This window comes from Pocillopora damicornis, chromosome 11 (genome assembly GCF_964200805.1).
Source record: "Pocillopora damicornis chromosome 11, jaPocDami1.2, whole genome shotgun sequence".
NCBI classification, from domain to species: domain Eukaryota; kingdom Metazoa; phylum Cnidaria; class Anthozoa; order Scleractinia; family Pocilloporidae; genus Pocillopora; species Pocillopora damicornis.
In genome coordinates, this window is record NC_142680.1 from 7,783,514 (window position 1) to 7,809,336 (window position 25,823).

The 25,823-nt window shown below is 35.9% G+C and overlaps 1 protein-coding gene across 6 annotated transcripts; it reads left to right on the forward strand.

The window, feature by feature from the left end:
* Positions 1-429: 429 nt before the first annotated feature.
* Positions 430-25,094, forward strand: LOC113673229 (E3 ubiquitin-protein ligase RNF220). 6 transcript variants are annotated; one of them, XM_089187562.1, is made up of 17 exons: positions 460-526; positions 2,297-2,331; positions 11,062-11,818; positions 16,368-16,484; positions 17,142-17,187; positions 17,331-17,423; positions 18,002-18,086; positions 18,893-19,029; positions 19,563-19,683; positions 20,028-20,127; positions 20,770-20,856; positions 21,001-21,065; positions 21,192-21,246; positions 22,437-22,491; positions 23,272-23,313; positions 23,446-23,520; positions 23,646-25,094. In XM_089187562.1, the coding sequence occupies exons 3-17, from the start codon at positions 11,073-11,075 to the stop codon at positions 23,715-23,717; spliced, it is 1,896 nt and encodes a 631-aa protein (XP_089043688.1). In that variant the 5' UTR covers positions 460-526; positions 2,297-2,331; positions 11,062-11,072; the 3' UTR covers positions 23,718-25,094. The 6 variants fall into 6 exon arrangements, with proteins under 6 accessions (XP_089043687.1, XP_089043688.1, XP_089043689.1 ...); XM_089187561.1 differs by lacking the exon at positions 2,297-2,331 and having other exon boundaries at positions 430-526; XM_089187563.1 differs by lacking the exons at positions 460-526; positions 2,297-2,331 and adding an exon at positions 5,066-5,132.
* Positions 25,095-25,823: the final 729 nt, after the last annotated feature.

The window sequence follows — 25,823 nt, forward strand, 5'->3', positions numbered from 1 at the left end:
AACCGCAATGCACACCTATGATTTCACATATTTTACAGCCATCATTATTTTCCTGTGTTTGATTTGCAGTTTTACTTTCCTCCGGTTTGCTAAACTGTTTCAATATTTAAATTTGAAATCGGATGTGTATAGTTTGGACGTGTTCGGTAAATATCCTTAAAGTTGTTATCCACAAACGACCGGCGTTCTTGCGAAACTAAAAATGTAAACATCCAACTTGGATGTTTGTTCTTTTGCTAAATTTCTCTCAAATACGTCCTTTGTACTCAAAATGCGTTTTTATTTTCATTTGACTTTGTTTGATAGTTCATTGTAAACATCAAATGGGTAGAAAGTTGACGGTACACAACTTAAGGGTTATGTGGAAATTACTATTTGCAGAAATACTTTCTGTAAATATTAAAGCTTAGTGTTATTTATTTTAAGTTTAGATAAGTCTTATAGGAGGTGAGTTTTGCTTTGACTGAGTAGTTCCAGTGGGTTCCGTGCTGTTAGATAAAGTATTCTAAAAGACTTCATCCCAAAGGTATGTTCACCTTTAATAACACTGATCCTTACCAAATTCACTGGGCTCTTAAAGTAATTTTGGTTTGTGATGAAGTAATCTGAATAATATGAAAGAACCTATTTCACCTGGCATTGCCATAAATAGTTTGAAACCACACTTAAAGTTTCTTATACCTAAACATCTAAACGTGAGCATTCGCTTTTCAAAATTTTCCCCCGAGTGAATACAATAGAAACAAAGCGCCTGTTCTACAAATGCTTATCCTTTGTTAAGAGATATCATAAGAAAATGGATGATTGTTACAATTCATTGATTGAGTTGAGGAAAAAGTATCGTCACACTTATTAAACAAAACAAGCTTAAGAGCAAAATATCCTCGGGTGTTAGCTTTTCAAAAGACCGGTTTTAATAAGATTCCAACTACAGCAATAATAAAGGAAAACAACTTGACTTTTTTCATTTATTTTGTTAGAATTTTCCCTGAGGTCAATCTACATCCCTTGTAAACTATTAACAGAATACTGATTTAAATCGTCAGAGGGCTTGACAAACTAGGTAATTGAAAAATCTAATATTCGTCCATAAGGTGAAAGAGTTTGAACGTACGTGTAATATTTTTTACTGTAAGAACGCTTTTATAATTTGAAAACAAAACTTTTAGCCATTTCTATAATTCACTTAATTTAAAAACAACTTAAGAATTACTCAACTCAACGGATTGAATAGAAGTATTCACGACATCCACAAAATGTAATAGTTTTACTTCATGCTTTAAGTTTGAATTTTGATCTACAAATTCTGCAAAATACTGGATAAACTCATCTTACAATGTTTTCATAGATGCACTTACTCGCTTCCTAATAATTTCGAACAGTAAAGCGTATTTTCAAAAATTGGTTTTCTTCGGACTTACAGTGAAGTAAAGCTTCAAAAAAGTCAGAACATCAAGTTAAAACGTGGCCATGTTTCTATTGTATTGTAAGACTTTGGCCTGAGGTTAGACAGGAAAAAATTATATAAGTGACTGTGGTTTTAATGAAAGTAGCTGAAAACACTTAAAAAAAATAAATACTTTTTAGACTAATTATTTGATTGGTAAGAACTATGTCTGAGGTTAAAATGTCTTGGGGTAACTAATGTTTCTCCAAAGAAGCCAAATTTCGCTTAAAACTGCTTACAAACTCATTTCTGGGAAGAGGTTGTGAAACGGGTGTGGCTTAAAGTTGTTTTAAAAAATCTCTAGAACTCGAAGCCAAAATTCTACTTCATTTGGTCATCTTTAATGTAGGATTTTGCTTGAGGCAAAATGCTAAAACTCCTCAAATGAACAGCAAACGGATAACGATGTTAAATGAATCAATTACAACCACCCACGAAATAAAAAGATCTTTGAAATGTTAAGAAAGTAAGAGCTGTGAAACATCTGTTAACGCACAATTCATCGACCTTTTTTATACCCGAGACAATAAAGTTTACTTCCTACCTAGACGCGTTCTTTTACAAAATCGTACTGACTACATTCAAGACATATGGAGACGAAACTAAAGTCGCTTTGTTTTATAAATGTTCAATTAAAGGCTATATGACTGGAGGCAAATATAGTTACTCTTACTAAAAGCCAGCGAAATCCTAAACAAAGTGGACAGTTAATCAATTTTACTGTAAAATTAAGCCAAATGCTTCCGGGAGATAATTGATAGTTTGCTAAAAAAAGAGCGTTTTGAAGTTTTTAGTGTTAAGTTGCGGTACGCTATTGAAAAAGTTTTCTCTTTTCTTTTGTTATCACAAGCCTGCATAAGAAAAAAAACCGGGATTTTGGTAGAGTAAGTGAAACGTTTTTTAAAATTTTATTAAGATGAAAATTGTTAGCGGTGAAATGCTAAAAGTGTTTAAAGCTTTAGTCGATTTTAGTTTAAACGACTGTTCGAAGCTAAAACTGATTTCCAAAAAACGAATTACGGACCACAAATGTCTCCTTGTTCTTTATGATAATTGCCAAATTCACTGCAAGGATTTTCTCGTTCTTTAAGTTGAACGAAGATTCTTCTTTTCATACATTCAGCTGTATTACAGTTTAGACTTATCCAATTCATCGTTTATGGTGGAAGTTGTTATTTAAACAATGTTCTTTAATACATTCAATGTTGTTTAAGCAGTTACACAGAGAATTTTTAAAGGCGATTGTCATTCTTATGCCCACGAAGTCATTGCTAAATTAAAAGCTGGTTATTAAGACTAAAGACTGGAAAAGCTTTAGTTTCCAGCTCTCGTATACTGCCTCAACTAATTTCACAATTTTTTAACCTTAAAAAGACACAGTTTTAGGAAGATAGAAAAAGGCGTAACAAACACAAACGCACACTGCTCAGATGAAAGGAAATTACTGAATTACTCACAAACTAACGACTGCCTCTTGAAAAGGCTTCCCCTACGGTTTCACTATAAACAAAGGAAACTGAACAACAAGTTCAAAATATTGAAATAAATAGAGATGTGGAAGACGAACGGAAAAAATTAGGGATTCGAACCCAACGAGGTCTGTGACAGTGGCTGCCGATGGTATAAAAGGCAGCTGCGCAGTAAGGCGAAACCCAAACACGAGAGCCATGTAGTTCGCAGGCCAAATAGACGCCGGTAAGATATATGTTCAGATGGTGATAGACCGCTAGTAACAGGCTTTTATTCAGTGAAACCGCTGTTGTTATTTTGTGGTAAAGAGAACTCTTTCGTGAGCCGCTAAGGCTCATGCAGTCTAAGCTGATATGATACACAGCAAGCATCTTGCACACTGTTAGCATCAGCAATATTTTACTTTTAATATTCATGCAAGGAATATCGCCATTTACTTGGAGCCTTTTACGAGGGGCTGAGGAAAAGGATAGTAGCTCACTAAGAACAGGGAGGAGATTCCAAAAAAGAGATCATCTCAGCGCCATATATTTTCTGCATTCAGTTTGTATTTAAAGGTTGCAGTAAGATTTTTCGCTCGCTAAGATCTTCCCATCTGACAGATAGTTAGAGATACATGATGTGCTAATAAGGTGCCAACACCATTAAGACTACCTTCGCGTGGAAGTTCTCGGGTAGTTCACGAGAAGTTCCATATTGGCCCTAAAGAAAAATGCCAAACATGGCGGCGGTCGGACATTAACCAGAGCGATACCACGGTTTGGTTGATATTTTCCTCAGGCTCACAACTCAGTTTCCGGAACCTGTTTTCTTTCAAACATACAATGTCCAACCTAGAAAAATCGGTCGGAGTAGAGGGCTCAATGGGGACAGCGAAGTCGAAAACGTAGCTTTGAGCTAAATTCAGCCCTATGAAATGAAATGAGGAAGAAAACGGGCTGGAAGTTTGTTAGCCTCTAATTTTTTCGCATGGGCAAAAGCTACTTGGCATGCCGAGGATAAAAGCATGTGTTAGGTGACCATCTTCCTCGGAAAATCCTTTAAATAATCTGACTTTAAACACCTTCTTCTTCACATCTGCACTGACATGCCTTTCTTGCATAATCTTTATACGGATTCAGTTTCAAACGAAGCCGTCCGAAATAGGCACGAACAGCTAAGCCTATGTTTTTCAAAAATTTACCTTGACGAAGATTTTTGCCGGACGATTCCTTAACTCACAAACAGTTTTACAATTGTCAAGTTTAATGAACGTCTCATTCAAATTCCAGCAAAATGTTTATTTTGGTTATTTCTAAAACCTTCTTTCACATTCATTCATTTGATATATTAAGACGACCCAAATTTCACTCATTTTTCACTTCAGTTGTCAGTGAGATTTAAGTTAAACAAACTGAACCATTTCTTAAATTCAAAGCACCCACGGTTAATATAGTCGTTGATCATTTTACATCGGGTCATCGCAATCATTTTGTCAGCAGTAGCTAGCAGTGGTAGAATGTCGTTCGTTTTATAATTTTAAATTCCACTCGTCAAATTTGTCAGCTTTCATTAAATTTCAGACCACCGAATGCCAGTCACCATTCTACCATGCTGCAAGAAATTATAGAAATGCTAGATAGTACTGTGTTGACGAATGGTAAAAGATCTTTACCTCTCTTTACTTCTACTCTGCTATTGATCGGCGATTAGCGATGTTTACACAGCGAAGAATGGCCTTTGAATCAATTATCGCCAGTGAGTGCGAAACTCAAGTCTTTCTTACTTAGAATCAAAATCGCCAGAAAACGACATTAACTATATTTCAGTCTGACTGACAGCGAAGCAGAAAATGTTTGAAAACGATTCCTCCTCTAATTCCCTCCTTCCTTATTGGCTGATCCCCAAGTTGTGCGCTTTTCCAATCTCTTACTGTAATATTTAATTTTTCAAGTCAAGCAATGATTTTAAGCATTAATCTAGGCAAGAAAACCTATTTTTCGACTGGTAATAAATAGTACCTTTTGTTTAGTTTGTCGCACACAATAACTGATTTATAGCCCGCCACAAAAATGTTGAATGACATATCTTACGTTGCCTGGGCAGCGCCACAGTTGAATAATCACTTACATTAACACGCGCAAGTATCTGACGCTTCGTATCCCTAGCATTAGACTGAAGACGAGCAAGCAGCAACTTTATAGAGAGACAACGAGGTTCATACGCTATCACAGAGGTGAGTCGAGAGTTAATAAAGTGACTCGAATACAAGTAAGACTGATGCTGAAGCATGATTAAAAATGAAAAATATCGCCGATTTTAAGCTGGCGGAACGACAAAATGAACAGTTGGTATTTTGCCTTTTCTTTGTGTACTGCGTTATTATACACTATTTCAAAATTATAACTCCCCAATTTTTCCTCGAATTTTTTTTGAATGAAGATAAATGGGATAACAGTTTTATTTATGTTATTATGATTTTAAAACCCTCGTGGCCCAAACGGAATTGCTCTTTTACCGTGGCTAATTTTGTAGTTTCACACCCTTCAAAAATTAATGGATTTCTTTCAGTCAAAGTATTTTCTCCTTGTAGTCGAAAATTGTATACCTCGAAGGAAACTGTAGTTTTGCAAGATCACTCGATATTATTGGGTCTGGTAGTGTATTCATCTTCTAAGTAAGAGGTGTTTAAGCTGAAGGAGATAATTAAATGGCCTTCAGGAAAACAAATATTATTTAGGTGAGGCAAACATCGCGCTTATTCGTGTAGAGACGCGAACTTCTTTTCCAAAGCGTATCTTTTGACACCTTGAATAAAGATTAAAACAAAACCGATTGCGAGTACAATTGACTCGATTGCTGAGCGAAAGTCACGAATTACTCGACTGATTATTGCAATTATTTGAATTTTTCAGCGCAGTGGATTTTTGAGGAATTTCGCGCAAAAAACCACTCTTCTGTACCAAAGTGGAGAATTCCTATTGCGTCAGTTGCGACATATTTTTTAAATTTGATGCTAAATGTTTCCACAGCATTTTCCTTTACTTCTCGGTCTGATTTATAGTTCAAATATTTATGCACACTCGTTTGTTCACCTTTCCTGTAAGTCCAGTCCATAAAAGCTCAAAATTTAATCAAAGTAGGGTCGGTTTACATCAAAGGAGTTCTTTCATCTTTGCTTATTTTGCTCAGGGCTTTTTGGCTAATTTACCCATACACTTAAGTAAATTCTACCTCTGATAACAGAAAAAGCAGCGTTTTGATCATCAATTGATAAAAACAAAATAATCCTTAAAAGAAACACTCATTAAATTTGAGCTGCTTCTCATTTTTCACTCGAAAAAAGCGAGTTCCTCGGAAAGCAAATCGCATGGTTCTTAATTTAAGCAGTACTTGTATTTTTACTGTAGTGCTCATATTTCCCTCGCCGTTTTTTGCTGATCCACGTTTATAGATGCCTTCCGGCCAAAAACTGCGTCTTGTTGCCGTTTATCTTCTAAATTTTTTCCTTAAAAAAAAAATCACCCGTTATGACTAAACGAAATTTGACAATTGCCTTTAACTGTACGTGATTTTGCTAAGTAACTCCAGTGCAGTCAGGCAGTGCGGTTCAATGTCGTGATGAGACCAGTGCTAGTCATATCTATTTAACGCCACATGGCTTTCTTAGATTGAAGGTAATTATATTGCTTACAGGCAAGATACCGTTAGTAATTTGCATAAAAGAGTATTTACACTTGAAAGAGCTCAGCGATGATATTCCCAATCGCTTTTTAACTGAGGGCGGTTAATAAATTTTTTGTTATTAAATTTCGGTGAAGAAAAAGTCCGAGATTCGTGAGATAATTAGGTTGTGCGCGAAATTCCCTCTTCCGCGGGAAAGCTTCGCTCTCTGACTTTAATTTTCTGCTCTCAGTTATTTTCACTGCTTGCAAAGTTTCATTTTCATCACTCGTGGCAATTTAAGGGCGATGGATTAAAAGCGCAGGGATTATAACAAAAACTCGCTGGTATTCCTTCATAAAAAAAAGTCTTCCTGCTCTAACCCAAACAAGCCACTTGTTTATTAAATTAAGCCGACAGCTCGCGATATTTTCGTGGGGTTAATATTCTTATGTAAGACAGTTTTCTCTTTCGCTGACAGATCGATTTTCTCTCTATGTCCAGCCTTTGTCTTGAGCGGACTGGCTCGGTATTTATCGAACTAAAACAGGCTTGCGGAAAACACTTAATAACTTTATCTCTTTGAACGTGAGTACAGCTTTAAAAAGCCTATTCAGAGGCTGTTAAGCCGGCGTAATGAGAGTTTATGAGATGAAAACTTTCAAACGGAGTTAACTTCGTTTTTCTTAATTGGTTAGTTTTATGTATGGACTGCGATCGATTTAAACTCACACTGCTAGATAGAAAATGGAAACTGCAGATACTTTCCTAATGGCAGCTCCAAGCAAGATATTTACCGGAGGTGTAGATTGCCTTTCTCCACCGAGGTAAAGACCGTTGGTTTTAATGCAAGAATAGTATAATTTTTAGGAAAATAATTCAGTTCGCGGCACTGAAAATGACTTAAGCCGAAAAAAAGGTTCAACAGATTTATATTAGACTTGTAAATGAGTTGCGTGTTGAAAGTTACGATGACAGGTGTATCGCGAAAGCAGTTTATCACTTTTGCAGACTTCGGCCCCGGCGAAAATGATTCAATATAATATCTTTCCTTAAAACCGGGCCGCCTTCTTTTCGATTTAATTCTTGCGGCGTGGCCAGAGGAAAAGAAATAAATATATGATCCACTGTATACTAACTTTGTAAACAGGAATTTAACACGCCAAATTTACTATAAAATTTGTAAATTGGAACGGTTGTTATGCAAGTGTTTTATTTGTACAGAGAACCTATTAGAGTTAACTGAAAAAGTGGGTTAGTTTTCCAATAGGCAGTGTTTGGATAATGCAAACAAAAGGCATGTACCTTTGATTAATTTTGCTTTATTAACCATGATAATACAATCATTCCAGCCGAACAAAAACATCTATGGCAGCTGGAAAATTTAAATTTGTCTTAAAAGAGTTTAGTTGATGTTAAATTGCTCAAAAGTAGCTAAATGGTGCGTACGTTTTCGGACTCCGCTACCATCAAGGAGCAATTAGTTCTCATTTTTCAATTTCTGAATTAAAACTCGCCGTCGACAGGAAAATATGAATTTACTGGCCAATACTTTGGAGTGAAAGATGCCAAAATGGACCTCGAATTCTCTGCACGACGCTTCTGTATTGTTAAGAGGGCTTCCTTCCGATAAATAAAAAAGTTCATTTCGTGTCATAGTCCAGTACAACTTCTTTCCAACTGTGTGTTTACACGATGTATCTTGGAACAACGCGAAGCAAATTTTCCTTTGCGTGGGCATTGATACTTTTCACTTTTACGGAAGTTTAGTCTTTAATACACACTGCACAATTTAACAATAACTATTTTGTCAAAGAATCATGTTTTGTAATGGCGAAAAAAATTTTTTTTTTCGGATACGCTTGACGCTTCCAAAAATATACATCTTCTTTAAACGTGTCAAAAATAAAATTCTTAACGCATTTTCTCTGAGTCTCATTACTTGAATGCGGGCGGATGATTCGGAAGGAGTTTCTTCCTAATTTGTCGTTAAATCCTCTGCTAAGCGAAAGCACTTTGGAGTCCATTTTTCAAATCATTGCCTTTTTTCAAAGAAGTTCGGAGTCGATAAACAATTAAGTAGCGTTTCATAAATTTTCACTCCGTAAGGGGTCTCGCAAACGAAGGGTTTCCTTACAAATTTTATTTTCAATAAGGAAAAATCTCTTGTTAAGTATATTCTCAGTTTAAATAACTTTAATTAGCATAGAAATTGGTCAAGCTGCGCCACTGTTCCTTTCCTGATTATAATTTTAACATTTAAACCGGCACTTAAGGTACAGGCGATGTTTAATGTTTCTTTCATCTCAACTGAATTAAGCGCGCGCGTCGTAAATAAAGTAGAATCCATTTCGGCAATTTTTTCCTGAAATTTTCAGGCGAAGCTTCAAAATGTTCTTATGCTATTCAAAGATGAAATATAAGCTTTCAATAGAAGCGCGACAGGATCTTTCATCAAGAAAAAATGCGATATGATTCTTTAGTTTTTGAACTTTTGCTGTCGGTCTACGCCCGCCGAATGAGGTCGCTTTTGAATAATAGACACTTTGAAATTATATATTGCGAATTGAGCAATATGTCTGGCCCGATAAAAGACAGGAACTTGAAATGTTTAATTGACAAATTAGAGAAGCGGCTCTGTTTTTAACTAACCGAAAATTCCCCAAAGAACACTAGCTTAAGAAAAAAAAACAATGTATCATTTTGTGAATACTTCTTTACTTTGCAAAATTTCTGCCGACTTAAATTAAGTTAAATTGTAGGCCCCCGAGCGCAATATGCCCGCAAGAGGGCTTTGATCGCTTTCCAATCTCATATCCTGTTCTCTGACAAACTGAACTCTTCATTTAATAAATATTTAGAGACGGAAACTTCTACCAAACACCAGGGAACTAATTGATATAGAGAGTTTCGGTTTAACTGCCGGAAAACGCGACAAGATTTGGCTAATTGCTTTCGGCGGAGAAGTTATGCCATCGCCCGTGAATTGGTAAAAATTAGATAGCAAGAACACTACAAACAAAGTGCTCTTTCACCAGTTTTGTTCATTAAAAATAACTTTGTTATCACTTCTTCAATACCATTTGCTTAGCATTTGTTTAAAGCGTTCAGTCGAGGTTTGTATGGCACCTCAAACGAATGATAAAACCTTTGCTTTGCCACAAGAAGTTTCCTTGAAGAACCTAATTTGCGTTCCTTTTCGTGAGGTGTTTATTGTCTATACTTCGCAAAATTTGCAAATTAATTCTTTGGTGAGCAAATACCCGCTTGTAGTTTTGAATAATTTTTTTTTTTGCCTCTGAATCGCAAATGATGCTAAATAAGTCAATTTCCCCGAGGTGTTTTAACAAAGATTTTTTTTATTAAACTTCAACTCTGAAGTCCGGATGTTTATGTGAATTGGAAAATATCACCGTGGACTGTTAGTTTAAGAAGCCAGCCAGCAGGTTCTTTTGAAAATATCAAAATTGATCTTATTTTGTTTATGTTCTCGGCCGAAATTTGGGCCGGGCGAGAAGTCTTTATCAGGATTTATTGACTTCCACCCTGCTATCATGGAAACGAGATGTAGGAGCTTAGTACGCATGCTCTGTAGGTTCAAAATAAAACCCGACTACACCAGCTGTAGGGGCTAGTTTACTGTTCTTTCTTCTTAGGAGAGGATCGTATCTTTTTCGAATCTACCGCATCTTCCGGTGAACGTAGCTCAATCTGCCACTTGAACCTTTGCAATTACTTCTACGTGGCTGTGGAAGGACTATTTTTTATCGCCTGTTAATCGTGTTCAGCAACTGCAGTCGATACACATCTCCGATCGACCTAAGTGGTTTACAAAGCTCTTCGTTTTATTAGCAATTTTCGATATTGGCAAACTTACTCGATCCGAGTGTGCTAATCAGGATTTTATCATCTGTAGCCCTACAACTGGCCGCTCAAATACACAATCGGCCTCTCCCAGAAAATTGGAATTCATTAATGCAGGAAGATTCAGGAAAGATTGATATTTTGTTATTTCGAAAGAAGACTAAGCTGACAGAAGCTTAAACAGTTTGAACGCGCGAAGCAAGGAGCCGTGCGACCGCAGACGATGTCTGGCTAACAAACTCATGCTGATGTACGAAGTAAATTTCTGTTATGATTGAGGTTTTGGTGTTTATTACTGTTAATATATTTTTTACAAGTGGCTACCCTTCCAAATTTTGTGGTCTTATTTGTTGTGAAAAGCAATATTCAGTTGAAACCCATTTTACAGCTGAAGTTTTGTACTTTGAAGCAGAATCAGTCGTGTTTTTTATTTTATTTTATTTTATTAAAAACTATCCAGGTTTAGACTGATTTCAAGGTAGAAACCATAACTCCAAGATAATTTACTTATGTAATCTAAAGTATTAATCTTCCCAGTTATTGAAATTGGGAAACACAGATATTTTCAACTCTGTAGTAGCTCTAGACTTAAATGTGAGAATGGCTTTTTTCATGTGTTTATTTTTGTAAATTGTTAGACAGTCCTCACATGGAGAAGTTGAGTGGCCCAGCATACATCCCAAATCCATTGACGTCTCCTGCCCTTATGGTACTAGCATCAACTGCTGAGGCTGCACGTTCCACTGCTTCTTCTCCTGGACCAATGAGCGACTACCATGCAATATACTCATCGCCATCAAACCGCTATATTGATGGCGAAGCTGTGCACAGAATGGTGTTGAATTCAACCCATTACCAGCATCGATCCTCTCATCTTGCTCTCTACCCTGGCTCAGAGCATTACACTGAAAGAATGCCTCACGAATATGGACCACATTTTATTCAAATGCATCACCACTTAGGTGGAGGGCTTCTCCACAAAACAAGTGGACCCACTGCTGTATTCAATGGCACTGGTGCTTTCCGCAGGGTTGTGCCACCTGAACATGCCTTCCCTTTTCATCATTTGCAACATCCACGAAACTTGCTGGAACGAGAACACCATGTCGATAGCTTGTACAAAAACTCTGAACTAGATAAAGAAACAAACTTAGAAAGGGGTTTGAAGGACAGGATTTCTCCAAGAAAACCTGATAAGGATGGTGAAACACGACTGATTGGAGATCAAACAAAAAGCCCCAGCCCAATGAGAAGGGCCAGCTCGCATGATGAGACTGATAACAGTAATATTGAAACTGTAAACATCAAGAGAGAACACGCGGATCAGATTGAGTGCTGTAAAGGTAGTGAAGCTGAAGATGATGACAGCAATGGGGAAATGCAATCTAAAGGCAAGTAAAAGAGAGTACTTACATTATTATTTTTTACATGTATATTAAAAATAAATTGAATTTCATTTTGAACTCTTCCATTTAGAAGGTGACTTAACCAGTAGTTAATTTTTTGTCTGGTTTGTAAATTTTATTACTATGACACTAAGCATCTTAAATCATCTGGTCAGAAGGAAGCTTTGTTAAATCTGGTTATTATGCAGCGACAGCCAAAACATTCTAGATGATTTTGTTTTAGGTGTTTTTAATTGTGAAGTGTTTGGAAAATTCACAGCATTTTATTGTCGGAAAGTTCTCCTGCTAAATGGTTTTAAAATTCATGGTGAAAAGTGCTAAAAAGCAGTTTATTTATTGATAAATATGTGTATTACTGCCAGAAATTGTTGAGTTAAAACAGAAGATTGAAATAAAATTTTTTTCCATCCTGCTTTAACTCCACTTCTTAGAAATCAGTCCTGAAGGTATTTTTGAACATTTTCAAACTATTGTGACGTTAGCTGCTCATTGTTGTTTGTTCATCATTTTCCTTTGAAAAACTGGTGCTCATGAATGAAATGGAAAATTAAGAGGTGTTTGGGGACCTGCAGAAAGAAAAATATTCCTGTTTGGGTGCCAAAAATAAGAAAACATGTCAACTGGTGCTGGTAATCAATTCAGTTTCACGAAAAAGGAATATATTTTGCAGCTTGTAGGGATTTGAAAAATTATTCCCTATTAATTTGCAAATACACTTTTCAAACAGCCTCCCAGATGTGTGGTAATTTGAATTTTGTTCAAATCTATTTCAATAGAGTTGATTCATGGAGTGTTGGTGTTAGGGGAAGCAGGTCGGGAAAGATGGTGTGATTAAATTTCCTGTGAAACTAGTGATTAAATTCGGCCCTTTCTTGCTTATTGTAAATATTGAGATATGTTTGAAATAGATGATTTGTAATATACTCCAACAGGACTCAAAAAGCAGATGGTCATTAACATAACAATGCTAAATGCTTGTTGGTTCTTCTTGTTTCCATAGCATAGAAAAGGACCCACTCTTTATTCTCCTGTTTTTTAGCAAATAAATTGCACTTTCAATTTATGTTTTTTCAAGAGGATTCTAAGGAAGCAAACTAGCTTCTTTACGGAAATAAAAGTGTAAACCATAAGTTTAACATCTCTAAGTGAAGTGGTGTTGTTTAACTGATATAACAAGTTTCATCTCCATTTGCAAGTTACACCTGCATGCTAAATAGTTATTCATGCTGTCTGTTCTATTGTCTTCTTCATCTTTCCTATTTGAGTTAAAAAGAAGAGCTAATTTTACAGAGTCTTGTTGTTTCTATCGTGTTTAGGATTATCAGATTTAAATGACCAACAACAAAGTGTTTAGCCAGTACCTTTCTCATTAAGAGTCGCCCACAACCAATTCTTTTTGGAACATTTTATTTTTCATATTAGCTTAGAAATTTGAACTTTACTTGGTTAGATGCCAAGTCACCTGATACACTTTCTGTACTATTTTTAATTTTACATCCAGTTTAAATCAGTCATAAGCTTTAGATTTTTACTTAAACAGCCTCTTACATTTTTCCTTTTTCATGTAGATGTATCAAATGAGAGCAGTTTCTATTCATTGTTTTGCTTTACATTTCAATTAAGTGCAGCATTTAATGTTTCTCCTCATGGCCAAAGGCAGTTGTTGCAGTCTTTCAGTTTTAGCGTGCTCTACAAAAAATTCTTTATTTTTAATTGTATACCACAGTACATTTACAACACTTGTCAGAGTTCTCATCAAACTGTCTGTATTTTCTTGAATTAATGTCCCAGCCATTGTTTTTTGTGGATTAATATTCTCAAAGAGTTTTTTCACATGTTTACACCTTTCAATAATGGGAATAATTTGTGATTATTACTAAGACAAGCAGAAGTTGCTCGCGCAGTGTAAGGTGATCATCTTTTCATGTTGCTAACCTTTTCATGTTTTTGTTTCACTCTTGCCAAAGCTGTGTGCTCAAATTTATTTTATTGTCTTGTGTGGCACACGCAAAGCCTTGTTTGAGGAGAAAGAAATTTTTGGTGAAAAAAAGATTAGTTTCCATAGCGTCTCCTTTGACACAATGGTGTTCTGTATATGTCAAGTTTATGACAAAAACAGATGAAAATTATGTAAAATAAGATCTCCCAGGGAGAATACCACCCTTGTTATTAGCTTTTTCCATAAAATATACTCACATATCAAAATACACAGTGAAGGTGGCTGTTTACAATGTTGGTGAATATTGACTCTGTGATGTAAAAATAGGTGTTGAGTGACTGTTCTGTGTTTATGAAAGATGCTGAGTTCCTTCTTTTCTTGTGTTTGTTTGCAAAAGGAAGTTCTTAGACCATGTGGTCATTTTTCTAGTCAAAACTGTGTCTGACTCCTTTAGAACAAGATAATGTTAATATAGTAAGTTTTTTTTTCACTTCCCTTCCTATTGTAGGCTTTATATTTGATATCTCTTAGTTACTGCTCTTCCTTCTTGAGAATGTTGTTTGTATTTAGCTACTCTGCTTTGCAGAGTGTTAGGTTTCTGGGTTCATTATCCTCTGCTGTATATTTTCACCTTACAGGCTTTTGAATGTCTTATAAAGTTTTGCTCTGACTTGCTATTGCTATTCTGACCCCTTAAATCCTGATAGAGACCAGCATGTAATTTATTCTCCCTGTTATACTGTTGAATCATTCATTAAAATTGTAAGAATAAATTAAAGGATCACCAACCTAAGAAGCTTTGATAGTCCAACAAATTCTCCTTGTCGGTATCAAAGGAAATATATAAGACTAGAGTATGGAGAATTTGGAAGCTGTTAGGGTGTTGAAGTGTCTGAGTTAACAGAAATATCAGCTTTTTACATACAGTGATTTGTACACATAGCAGCAAACAAGGAGAGTCACTTCTGTTTTAGAGTTGAGGATATGTTTATTTTGTACACATGTTAGTGTTTAAGGTTATTCAGTAAGGTAACACATTAACAATAAAAGGAAGAAAAATGCTTAATTATTATTACTTTTGATTCCGAGACAATATCCTTTCACATGGTGTTCTTTGTTTTGCGGCTAGTGTGATGTAAGGAAGCCTCGTGTACAAAGTTTGCATCAGTAGTTGAAATCAATCTATACCAACCACACACGTAGGTGTGACTAGCCTGTGATGTGATGGTTAGAGACAATTAACACATGTTTTTTTGTAGCTTTTACCTTTCTATTGGTTATAAAGTTTTTTCTTAACTTAACATCTTTTGCTAAAAAATGGTGGATGTGTGTACCTCATGTAATTGCTACAAGAGCTGTGTTATCATAATATTTTGAGTTCTTTCTTTTGTTTTGTTTTGTTTTTCTTTTCTACCAAAGAAAACTACTGGCAAATTACAGATCACAGTGTTTAATTGATTAATCTATATCAAAAGAATATCAAGCAGACAAATGATGAAAATGAAAAAAAATATCAATTAGGGGATTATTAGTTGATCCAATACCAAATTCTCCATACTAACATTATAAGAACTGTATGACAGACAGAAAAGAGAATTACAAATGAATCTTGGGATTGTAAGGGTTAAGGACCCTGGGTGCTTTGTTACTTTTCCTTTAATCTTTAATACAAAGTCTAAATTACAGTACATCGCACAATGCAATCCAATGAATTTGAGGTAACTTGGTATTATCAACTGAGTTATTAAATTAAAATTATTGGCCTCTGTTAAGAGTCTTGAAGCTGACTTTTCGAGCTTTCACCCTTTGACTGAGGGAATGAGCAAGGGCTAAAGCTCAAAACATTAGCTTTGAAAACTCTTAATGGTGGCCAATTTATGTTATCAACTCTGTTGATAATGCTAAATTACCTTGTTATACTCTCCCACTGATGCAGCACCACAGTTTCTTTAGAAACTTACCCTTTTTGTTAAATGAATTTGATAACAGCTCAAAAGAGAGTACTAGATTCCTTAATGTAAGCCTACTTGGTGAATCCAAGTTTCTAATAGTTACTGATTTACTTAGTCAAAAAAAACTCAGTATCAGAGACTATTAAAAAACAAAAAAACCAAAAAACCTACCCTACTAACAGGGTCAGTGCTAAACCCTTTACAACCTGACATCAGTATGCACATTCTTCATACTGTTCTCTATCCTTTTCCCCAGGTACCAACAAGAAGAATTTCTTTAACAATCTAGAGCTTTTTTAGTTGCTGATGATTTCCTTTATTCTTGCGACCTAACTGTGTGATTTGAGGGTGATATTATAGGGAGAAATTACATGCTGATCACTCTTAGAGATTAAAGGGTTAATTGAATAAATAGGGTATGAACACATGCAAACTGCAGTGAGTTACTGAAAATATAATCAATCATATTGTTATTGGTTTTGGTTTTGCATCTGATTGGTTTAGTGGATGGCATAAGTTTTTGATGTCACCCAAAGCATAGTGAAGAAAAATGTATGTGATCCTAGGTTACCTCCTTTTCTCAATTATCACTTTCCTCTTAACTAAGTTTATAATACATTTCTCTCTTTTTTATCAACTTCAGGAAGACAGAGGTCATCTTCAAGTCAAGCACCATGTTGTCCTGTCTGTGGCACCAGCATCAGACCAGGTGAAATGGAAAGTCACTTTGCTTGGGAAATGGAGAGATTCTGTGAAGAGAACAGGTTAGTGTCTGGGTTATAGATAATGCTGTTTCTCACCATCACCAAAGAGCTAAAGTGTGGCAAGGAATTTCAACTTAAGATTGCAAGCTGTGTTTTGAGACCAAGCAGACTGACTTTAGATAAAAGGCAAAGGAGAAGTCCATACTTGAGCCGAGTAGCCTGTCCAGCTGGAGGTTATCCTGGTTTCCATATCATGAAGCAAGATAGGAGTACTCCATCACAAAGTTAACCCCCCCGCAGCACTTCATCGGACTTCTTTAATAATTTGCTGCTACTAATTTATACTCCTGGGTGGAGAAACGCACTGTAAAAGTTAATCCTGTAACTCCCAGAAGTGATTAACACATAACTTCTCCCCATAATATCCACACATTATCCAGCAGAAGGGTAGTGTGAATACTCAGACTTATCTGATAGAAGTTGTCATCTTGATTTAACACCAAATTCTCATTACTAATCTACAAGTAAACATGTAGCAGCTAGAGGGGAGAATCAGCAATAAGAGCACAACCTAATGACCTGTCCAGGTTTAAACCTGAACCTCTCAACCCAAAGTCCAGCTCATTAACCAATGAACCATCTCCAATAAAAGGAAATCAGCGACATTTTTATACTCTAATTTGCTCTGATTTTGCATTCCTTTTTTTTTTTTTACAGGAAACCGAGAAGAAGTCAAAGAGAATCTGCTTTACAAGCAAGGAAGGTAAGTGTGCACTACACTCGCTTGTGGCCATTCTGTTTTTGTTTGGAATTCAGCAAGCTTATGTATTACCATGATAGTGAAAGGAATCATTTTGAATTCAACGACCCAAAATATCAACATGAATTATTGCATTTTTTTTTTAGAATGGGGAAACTTTCCAAAAGAAAGTTAAGCAAGAGGGTAAACGTGATCTCCACCATCGACATGATGACACACCAGCCAGCACAAGACAACAGGTAAGTGCAGTAAAGCTTATTGAATTGTTATATTGTAACCCTTGCACTTCAAAGATCTAATTAGTAATTCTTCTTACTGTCTGTCTCACAATCTAGTGATATTATTTGGGAGAATTTAGTATTCACTTTTCTACTTGACATTTTACTGATATTGTAAGGAGAAGTTTTCTCTTGGTCACTCATGGGAGTTAAAGGATTAAGCTGTGAGGTTGCTCTTCTTGCGGAGATGGCTGACTAAGGAAATAATGGTAGCAACATTAACCCTTTAACTCCCAAGATCTAATTATTAATTTTCCCCTTTGGCTGCTACACATTTCCATGTAAACTTGTGCAAGAATTCGGTGTTAGATCAAGATAACATAAAATCAGGATAAGTTTGAGTATTCTCATTACCTGTTTGCTAGATGATGTATGGGTATCATAGGGAGAAGTTACATGTTAATCACTTCTAGGAGTTAAAGGGTTAAGAGGGTGCTTCACTGTAAGCACCAACAGTTAACTGAAACAATGCAGTGAAGATCATAATACTTACATGTACTGTTACTCTCATTAACAGAAAATTCTTTTATTATCAACAGACATATTTGCGAGTGTGTGCGAACAGAATGGCAAGAAGTGGCCGCTCAAATTCTCTCAAACCTACAAGGTCCAGAAGTTCTCAAAGTATGCCATTCCTCAAAAATGTCACAAATATTAGCTCTTCAACCCCAAGAGTAACTATTTTCTAATTTTTCCTCACAGTATTACCACTGAATAAAATATTAGGGTCGTAAGAAGGAAAAAAAATGATTGCCAGCTTAAGAAGTTCTTGATCGTTAAACATATTTACCTTGTCTTTGTCATAGGAAATGTATATAGAACAGTATGGAGAATATGCATACTGATGTCGAAGTGTAAAGGGTTCAGTTTGATGGATAGACCAGTGTTAGTTGGGGTAGTTTGTCCTGTGGCAGGGTAGTTGGTAGATCTGTATCCACTTTTGGTCTCCACACAAATGTTATTGCACTCCTAATTTATACAAGTAATTCTCTTCAAATTTGTTCAAATTGGTGGACTTTGAGGAATGTAAAAAAGTTACATATGTGTAATGGACTTCAGAATGGGGAAAAATACAACTGTGACAGTCTCAAACTTTCAAATTCCATGGGAAGCTTAGAACTTCCTTGGAGCAAGAGGCTCATTAGGCCTTCAGAACCACCCACCTTTAGTTCTAAACTACCCAGTTGAATGATATTTTGTTGAAACTGCTGGATATTGTGGTGTAGATTGATGTATCCTGGTACAAGGAAAGTGTAACAGCAGATTGGCCTGATGCTGTTTTTGCCAGTGATAATTGAATTCAATTGGCCTGCCATCATGAAACACGTGTAGTTGTGCACGACTAGTGACTCTACCTCTTTGATATGTTGTTAAGGGTGGCTTTTGTGCAGTGTTTTTCCATTTCCTTACCTTCTTGCTTATGCCCACAGGCTCCCCAGTGAACTCACCTCTAGCTGGAGAGGAAGGACCCTCAGGAATCAAGACCACCACGTGTCCTGTGTGTGAAGAAGTCATCCATGGGAATGGAGATGAGTTAAACTCTCATGTAGAAGCTTGCTTAAGAAAGGTGAATACCACTGTAACAGAGTAACTGATTAATGATTAATTAATTAGATGTTGAAATGAAAATGGTTAGCCTTTCATTGGTCAGAAGGCACTGTTGTTTGTTGGAAGTGCTAGTTACCCCACTTATTAAGTGCCTCTCCTCCCCAAAGGGGAAGGACTTGTGAGCTTCAAAGACTGAATATGGACTAAACCCTTTCACAGGGGATAGCAACACTTTGAAGTTACCCACACAGCAGAGGGTGGATACATTAAACCTTTAAACTCTTAGAAGTGATGAACACGTTACTTCTCCCTATAATACCCATACATTATCCAGCAATCAGGTAATGAAAAAATTCAAACTTATCAGGTAGAAAATGTTTTCTTGATGAAACACCAAATTTTCACAAATAATTTACAAGGAAATGTGAAGCAGCTAGAGGGGAGAATCAAATCTTGGGAGTTTAGGAGTTAACTATGCTCCAAGGCTCATATAAAGTAAGAGGTAATGTAACTCCTTTCTCCAAAGAACAATGGCTGTATTTCTATCTGCAGAAGGAAGGCAGGGCTGTTGATGACATTAATGATGCCAATGGTCAGGATGTTTTCGAAGAATACGAGTGGGCTGGACAAACAAGAATACGAGCTACAACTCTGTTGGAAGGTGGCTTTAGAGGTAGAGTTTTGTCGCTTTCTAAAGGGGTTAGGTAATGATATGCTTTTTGTTGATGGGATTTAAGGATAAACACAATTTTTTTGGGATTGGTGAAGAAGTTACCAAAAAATGGCAGTTTTTGTAAGATTAGGAAAACACATAGAAAAGGGAAGATTAGAATGAGCTGTCAAATGTTTAAGAAGATTTGCAATCATTGAAATATTTTTCAAAATGCACAAATGTGCATATTGCTTGGCTTTCTTTTTAATTGACTTCATGTTGTTTGTTAAAGCTCATACACAAAATGTTAAAATTTGGTGGTATATAAGTTATATTGTTTTTCATGTTGTTGTTTGTTTTTTTAGCTTCGGGCTTTCAAACAGGTATTAAACGAAAAAGGGAAGAGGAGGATGATGGAGACCTTGACATAGACGGAGATGATTCTGAAGAGTATGGCAAACCTCAGTATCCTATAGAATGTTGATTTTTAAATAGGTGACCATAACTCCATGCGTGGGGGATGCTAGAACCAGGATTTATTGTCCTTCTCTCTGTCGAGGAGTAATAAAGGGTGGCAACAATGTTAGGGAGATACCTAATCAATAAATTGACCAGCATTTAGGTTCCTCCTTGTGGTATCAACCCAAAATCAAAGATTAAAAAATGATCACCAGGAAAGAGGGTCTTGATTGTTAGACAAATTCACCTTTTTAGTACCTTGGGAAATGTAAAGAAGCAGTATGGAGAAAGTACATACTGATGTTAGGGTGTTAAGGTTGAATGTAACCTGCATACCATCCAAAAGGAGTTGCAATACTCTTGACAATGTCTTGGTTTTATTAGAAAGTTAGATAAGCTCTGCCAGTCAGTTTTGCATATTACACTGAGGCTGTACCTTTTTACATGTACATTATATATCAATTAGACAGGCATTTGTTCAGTATTGTTCAAGGTTTCAGTAATAAGAACTACAAGGTTTCAATTGTAAGGAAAGATCAGTTACTGCATGAATTATGATGTTTTTGATGTACTGTATGATGTATTACATTGTGAAAGGAGAAAACAGTGGTGTTTGCCATTCCTTAATTTATGATCTAATGAAACAAGGTACACAGAAGCAGATGTAATTCCTTGTGGTGCTGATGAACCTGATGAAGATAATGTCAGACAGGCTCTTAGGGGAGCAGTGATCAGGTTAGTTATGTTTATATTAATGACAAATATCATTGTTAGCATAATTCAATTCAGCAGCCTACTCAGTTCAGAACATACACCTATTAAATTTTCCTATGACAACCTTAATTATGTGTAAATGTATTCTTATTTGTATTATTGCAGTGGTGAAAATTCTCCTGTTGAGAAAAAAAGTCCAATGAGAGAACTGCTCTCTGAGGGTCAAACAGGTACACGATACGCTATTATTGTATTTTGGAATTGATTTGTAAAAATTACCTTTTTCAGCTCAATTGTGTCAGTTTTGTATATGTCTGTGTGAGTAGTAAACAGGTTTGCTTTCGATTTTACTCTAGAGGATAATTCCATGCAAACAAAAGCTGACAAACACAGTGAAGAAAAGGATCATGAGTAAGCATACATAATCATTTTCATGTTAATCTATGGTGCTTGATATAATGATATTATTTTGACCCATAAAGTAAGTTATGCACAGTGTTCTCTGTTATAAACCACTATTTATTGGTGATTATATCATGTAAACCATTAAGCTTATTGGGTTTTGTTAAAGGTTTTAGTATATACCACATAAGTGGGTAGTGCTTTTCATTTGTGCTGATTGGCTAATTTGGAAGTGAATAGCCTCCAAGCAGCTGATTACACAAAATCATGCATCGCAAGTTTAATTTCTGAGCATTTTTTGGTATATTGAAAGAAATAAACTAATTTTTTGGCATCTGTGTGGTATATACTTAAACGATTATTCACCTGTGCATGCTTACCTCCACTTTGGTGATTAATTTTTGATTATTGTACAAGCCAAGGGAATGATACAATGTGCTACAGTATTTGTTAATAATATCCTAAAATGTTCATTTTGTTGAGTACGCTTGAAGCTAAACATAATCATTTGTCTACCATGTAATTAATTCTAATGTGGATTGCCATATTTTCACTTCCGGGGTGTCAAGAAATGCTAGTTATTACTGGCAGTCTAATGCTGCCTGTAAGACCTCATACCACTGTCTGTTTAGCCTGCATGCAGGCTCAGGTGTTTAGGTTTTGTCTTATGGCCCCTTTTCGGGCACAGCTGCCTATTAGATCATCTCAGCTACTAATGGAATAAGCTATAGAAATGCCTACACTACTTATTGCTGGTCATCTTCAGGCAATAAGCTTGTTTGAAATTGCATCACCTCTTGAACAGTTTTGCTCAGCTGTGATTGGGTGGTATTCAATGGCTGTGATTGGTGCATTTTGATTTATTACTTTCAAAACTGTCAGCTACAGCATGGAATGGTTGTGGTGGATTTACTAAATTTAGGCTGTACATACAATGTATGTATGCATGAGGCTTGTTTGGATGATTCTGTAGAATTCTACTGATTATTTGCGTTAATTGTCCCAGACTGTTACTCTGTTAGGCCAAAAAGTACACATCATGATTATCTTCATCTTGTGTTAAAGATCATGTAAGCATCATCTTGGGTATAAAAAAAATGTATAATTTTTGCTCCAAAGCAAAACCAATGGTAACAGACCTGATTTGCATGCATTTAAAGGAAAAATTATCAACAATAAGTATATTTTATTGATTTTAGGACAGGTAACCCAGACCTGGTTATCAGTTCTCTAAAGGTTCGCATAAAGGAAATGGTAGGTGCAGAAGTTTGAAGCTAGTATGGTGAATTAAATTACTGTCAGGATAATAATGTCAACTGTGACTCCTCCTAAGTGATTTATGAGAGTTGTTTGAGTGTCCAAACTTTAGATAAACCCAAGGAATATGAATTAAAGTTAAAAAGTATAGAGTTTCATTAGAAGAGAAACTTAAATTTGTCAGTAAGTTAAGACTGAGGAACCTAGAAACAGCATTTATAAACCATTAACCAATTTCCCTTTGACCCCTACAAATGACTAGCATCTGATTCTGATTTCTCTTTAAGATATCACCCCTGAATCGAATATTAACGTCACAAGATTGATTAAAGGAAATGATCACCCACTAAAAAGCCCTTGCTTGTTAAACAAATTCTGCGTGTCAGAGCCTTGGGAAATGTCCAGAGAACAGTATGGAAAATATGCATACTGATGTTAGGGTAAAAAGGGTTGAGAAATAGTCCTTAATGATACAGAGGGTTGTTTAAAGAAGGAACATGGCAAGAGGGGCACTAGCTTGTGTTGCTGGTAATTTTGTGTAAACTGTACAATTTTCTGTGTGCTGAGTGATAAGTGGTAAAACCACAATTGTAAAAAAATAAATAAATAAATAAAAACTATCTGCCATGCCAAGACTTTAGTAGCTTTACTCCTTCTTTCTTTGGGGCACACAATGTCAAAACTGCTAGCTATGCAGTCTGACTTGGCACCATTTTTTTCTGTCTTTAAAAAAATAATTTTTATTTCTAATTTCCTCTTTTCCTTTTATTCTGATAGGAAATGAAGAAATTTGAGAAAATGAAGTGTTTGATATGCATGGTTGGTATTTGGTTAAGTTGCATGTTCTATTTACACTGTATGATTGTGCTGAGTTGCAATTTCTTCCTCAATTTAAATTATATTCCCCTTTGTTTGTTTCAAACTCATTGGCCTATTCTTATTTTCTTGCAGGAACCCTACACAAATCCTTTGGCTTCGATATCTTGTTGGCATGTTCACTGTGAGGAGTGCTGGCTCAGAACACTGGTAAGGTAGCTCTTTAGTGTATATCAAATACAATTTCTCTCTTCACTTGTTCACTTAAACTGTCTTGATTTTCCTTAAGAGAATTTCAATATTAATCACTCGCTGATTCTCTGTTATTTCTGTAGGGTGCTAAGAAGTTGTGTCCGCAGTGCAACATGATTACATCGCCATCTGACCTTAGGAGAATTTACTTATAATATGATCACCGGATTGTAGTGAATGCCTTGCGATGCGGGTCATGCTTTCTGGAATGTATTCAAAACTGAAATGAAGTGAAGTTGAAGTGCTACTGGAAACATCCCAGGAAATGGCGAAACAGTGAACAGTTTGTACATTTTTTGAAATCCCAAAATTTGAAAGTAACGAAATGGTGTATTGCGTGACCAGTTCGTGACTAGCGTGACTTTCGTAGAGGTTTGCAAGCTAAGAAGTGCTCAACCTCTTCTTCTCCCATAAGTAAATAGACAGAATTTTTCCTTACAATGTCTATAATATCAAGCAGACAATTGATGAGAATGAAAAAAATATCAATTAAAGGATTAATAGTTGATCCAATAATGAATTCTCCCAAAATACGTAAGAATTATGTGGCAGACTCTTAAGGATTTACTGATGAAATTTTGGGAGTGAAAGAGTTATGCAGTCCCATTCACAAACAAATGGTTACCCGGTTAATTTATACCTGGTTAATTTATAAACAAAGTTGTCGAAAGCAAAGTAGAACTGCCTTACGAGGAACAAAATTACTTTAGTTATCTACAAGTCTCCTAACTTTTGATCTGCTTTGATTCAAGTATTTCTTTGGGATGAAATTTGTCAAACCACTTAAATATTTTACAATTATTGTAGTCTGAAAGAAAACTATGAAGAATTTGGAACCAAACGTAACTGAACAAAATTTCTTTCCAAAAGATTTCTTTCCAAAAGATTTCTTTCCAAAAGAACAGATCCAGTTCGAGATGAAAGCACATATCATGTAGCTAATTTAAAGTTTACGTGAAGATATGGCTCCCAACGTCCACCAATTCTGAATTGACTGACTATTGTGGTCATTCCTCATTGCAGCTTCTCGTTTCGTGATTTCCATTCCCGTTGCGTGACATCCATTCCCGTTGCGTGACATGGCTAGTAGTAGGTTTTAGAGTTTAACCGCGCAAAATTTATGAGCAAAATTATGCGGATCTTAGCGCCTTAGTGTTTTCAGCTCAATCGATAAATTAATTTTTGTTTTAGCAACCCGAATTTCAGTATACGCATTCTGTATAGTTGAATTTATTGTCGGAAGAAAGAGTTGTTTCTAAGTCTCACAAGATTTGTATAATGATGTAAATGAAACGAGTTAAATGTAATTTAATGTATTTAAAAGAGTGCATCGAATATTGATAATGATATTTAAAGAACTAAAATTGTCAGAAATAAGAGTTGCATTAAATTTTTTTGCAAGATTTTTATAATTTGCATTTAGAAGAAGTTTGGCGAGACAATCACTTAAAAGCTTCTGGAAAGTACAGGAAACGATAGGTAAATATTAAAGTATTGTCTTGAAGTTAAGTGAATTAAAAATTTGCACCATATTGGTGTGTGTTTGGTTATTACTTTAATGGGTTTGCCGTCTTTAACACTTACAAATTTGCAGTGTCAATCGACTTGAAGTCGAAACTTCCATTGCAAACGCTCAAATAGGCCCCTCTCTAATACGCCCCTTTTATAATACGCCCTTTCTGATGGGCCTTAAGCCCCCTTTTTTTTGCAAACCTTCATTATTGAGATGCTCTCTAATAGACCCCCCCCCCCCCACCCCCTTCTCTGAAAATTCCTCCGTCTTCATTAAGCCCCACCCCTCTCTCATACGCCCCTTTACCAGATATCAATGAGCCCCTTGGCCTTGAGGGCTTATTAGAGTGGTTATGAAAATTTTCGGCTAACCGCTTCCCTTTACCCCCTTCAGAGAGGTTTGCAATGCTTTCATGTCAGGCACACCCAAAACCGTTAACTGCCCAGGCAAACTTAAACGTTACGCTCAGGACCCAGTGAAAGAGTCCTACGACAAAAAAAAAAACAAACAAAAAAAAAAAAAAGGAAAAAACAAGTGAGAAAACTTTCTGAGCCTATAGAGTTTAGCGCGCTAGCCACAAACTGATTAGAACACAATTCATGAACGCGAGACTGGCCAGTCAAGTTTTCTAGTCCACGAGGATTGAGGATACATCTGCTTTGTTTACCAAAGCATTTGCTTAATTTTATCTTAGCAAATTATTATAATTTTACCCCTTGCGCGTGAAAGAAAACATCCTTAGCGTAAT

Coding starts and splice junctions, on each gene's coding strand:
- LOC113673229 (XM_089187558.1), top strand. Junction 21,247..22,436: donor AGTGAAGAAAAGGATCATGA/GTAAGCATACAT, acceptor TATTGATTTTAG/GACAGGTAACCCAGACCTGG. Junction 23,314..23,445: donor TGAAGTGTTTGATATGCATG/GTTGGTATTTGG, acceptor ATTTTCTTGCAG/GAACCCTACACAAATCCTTT.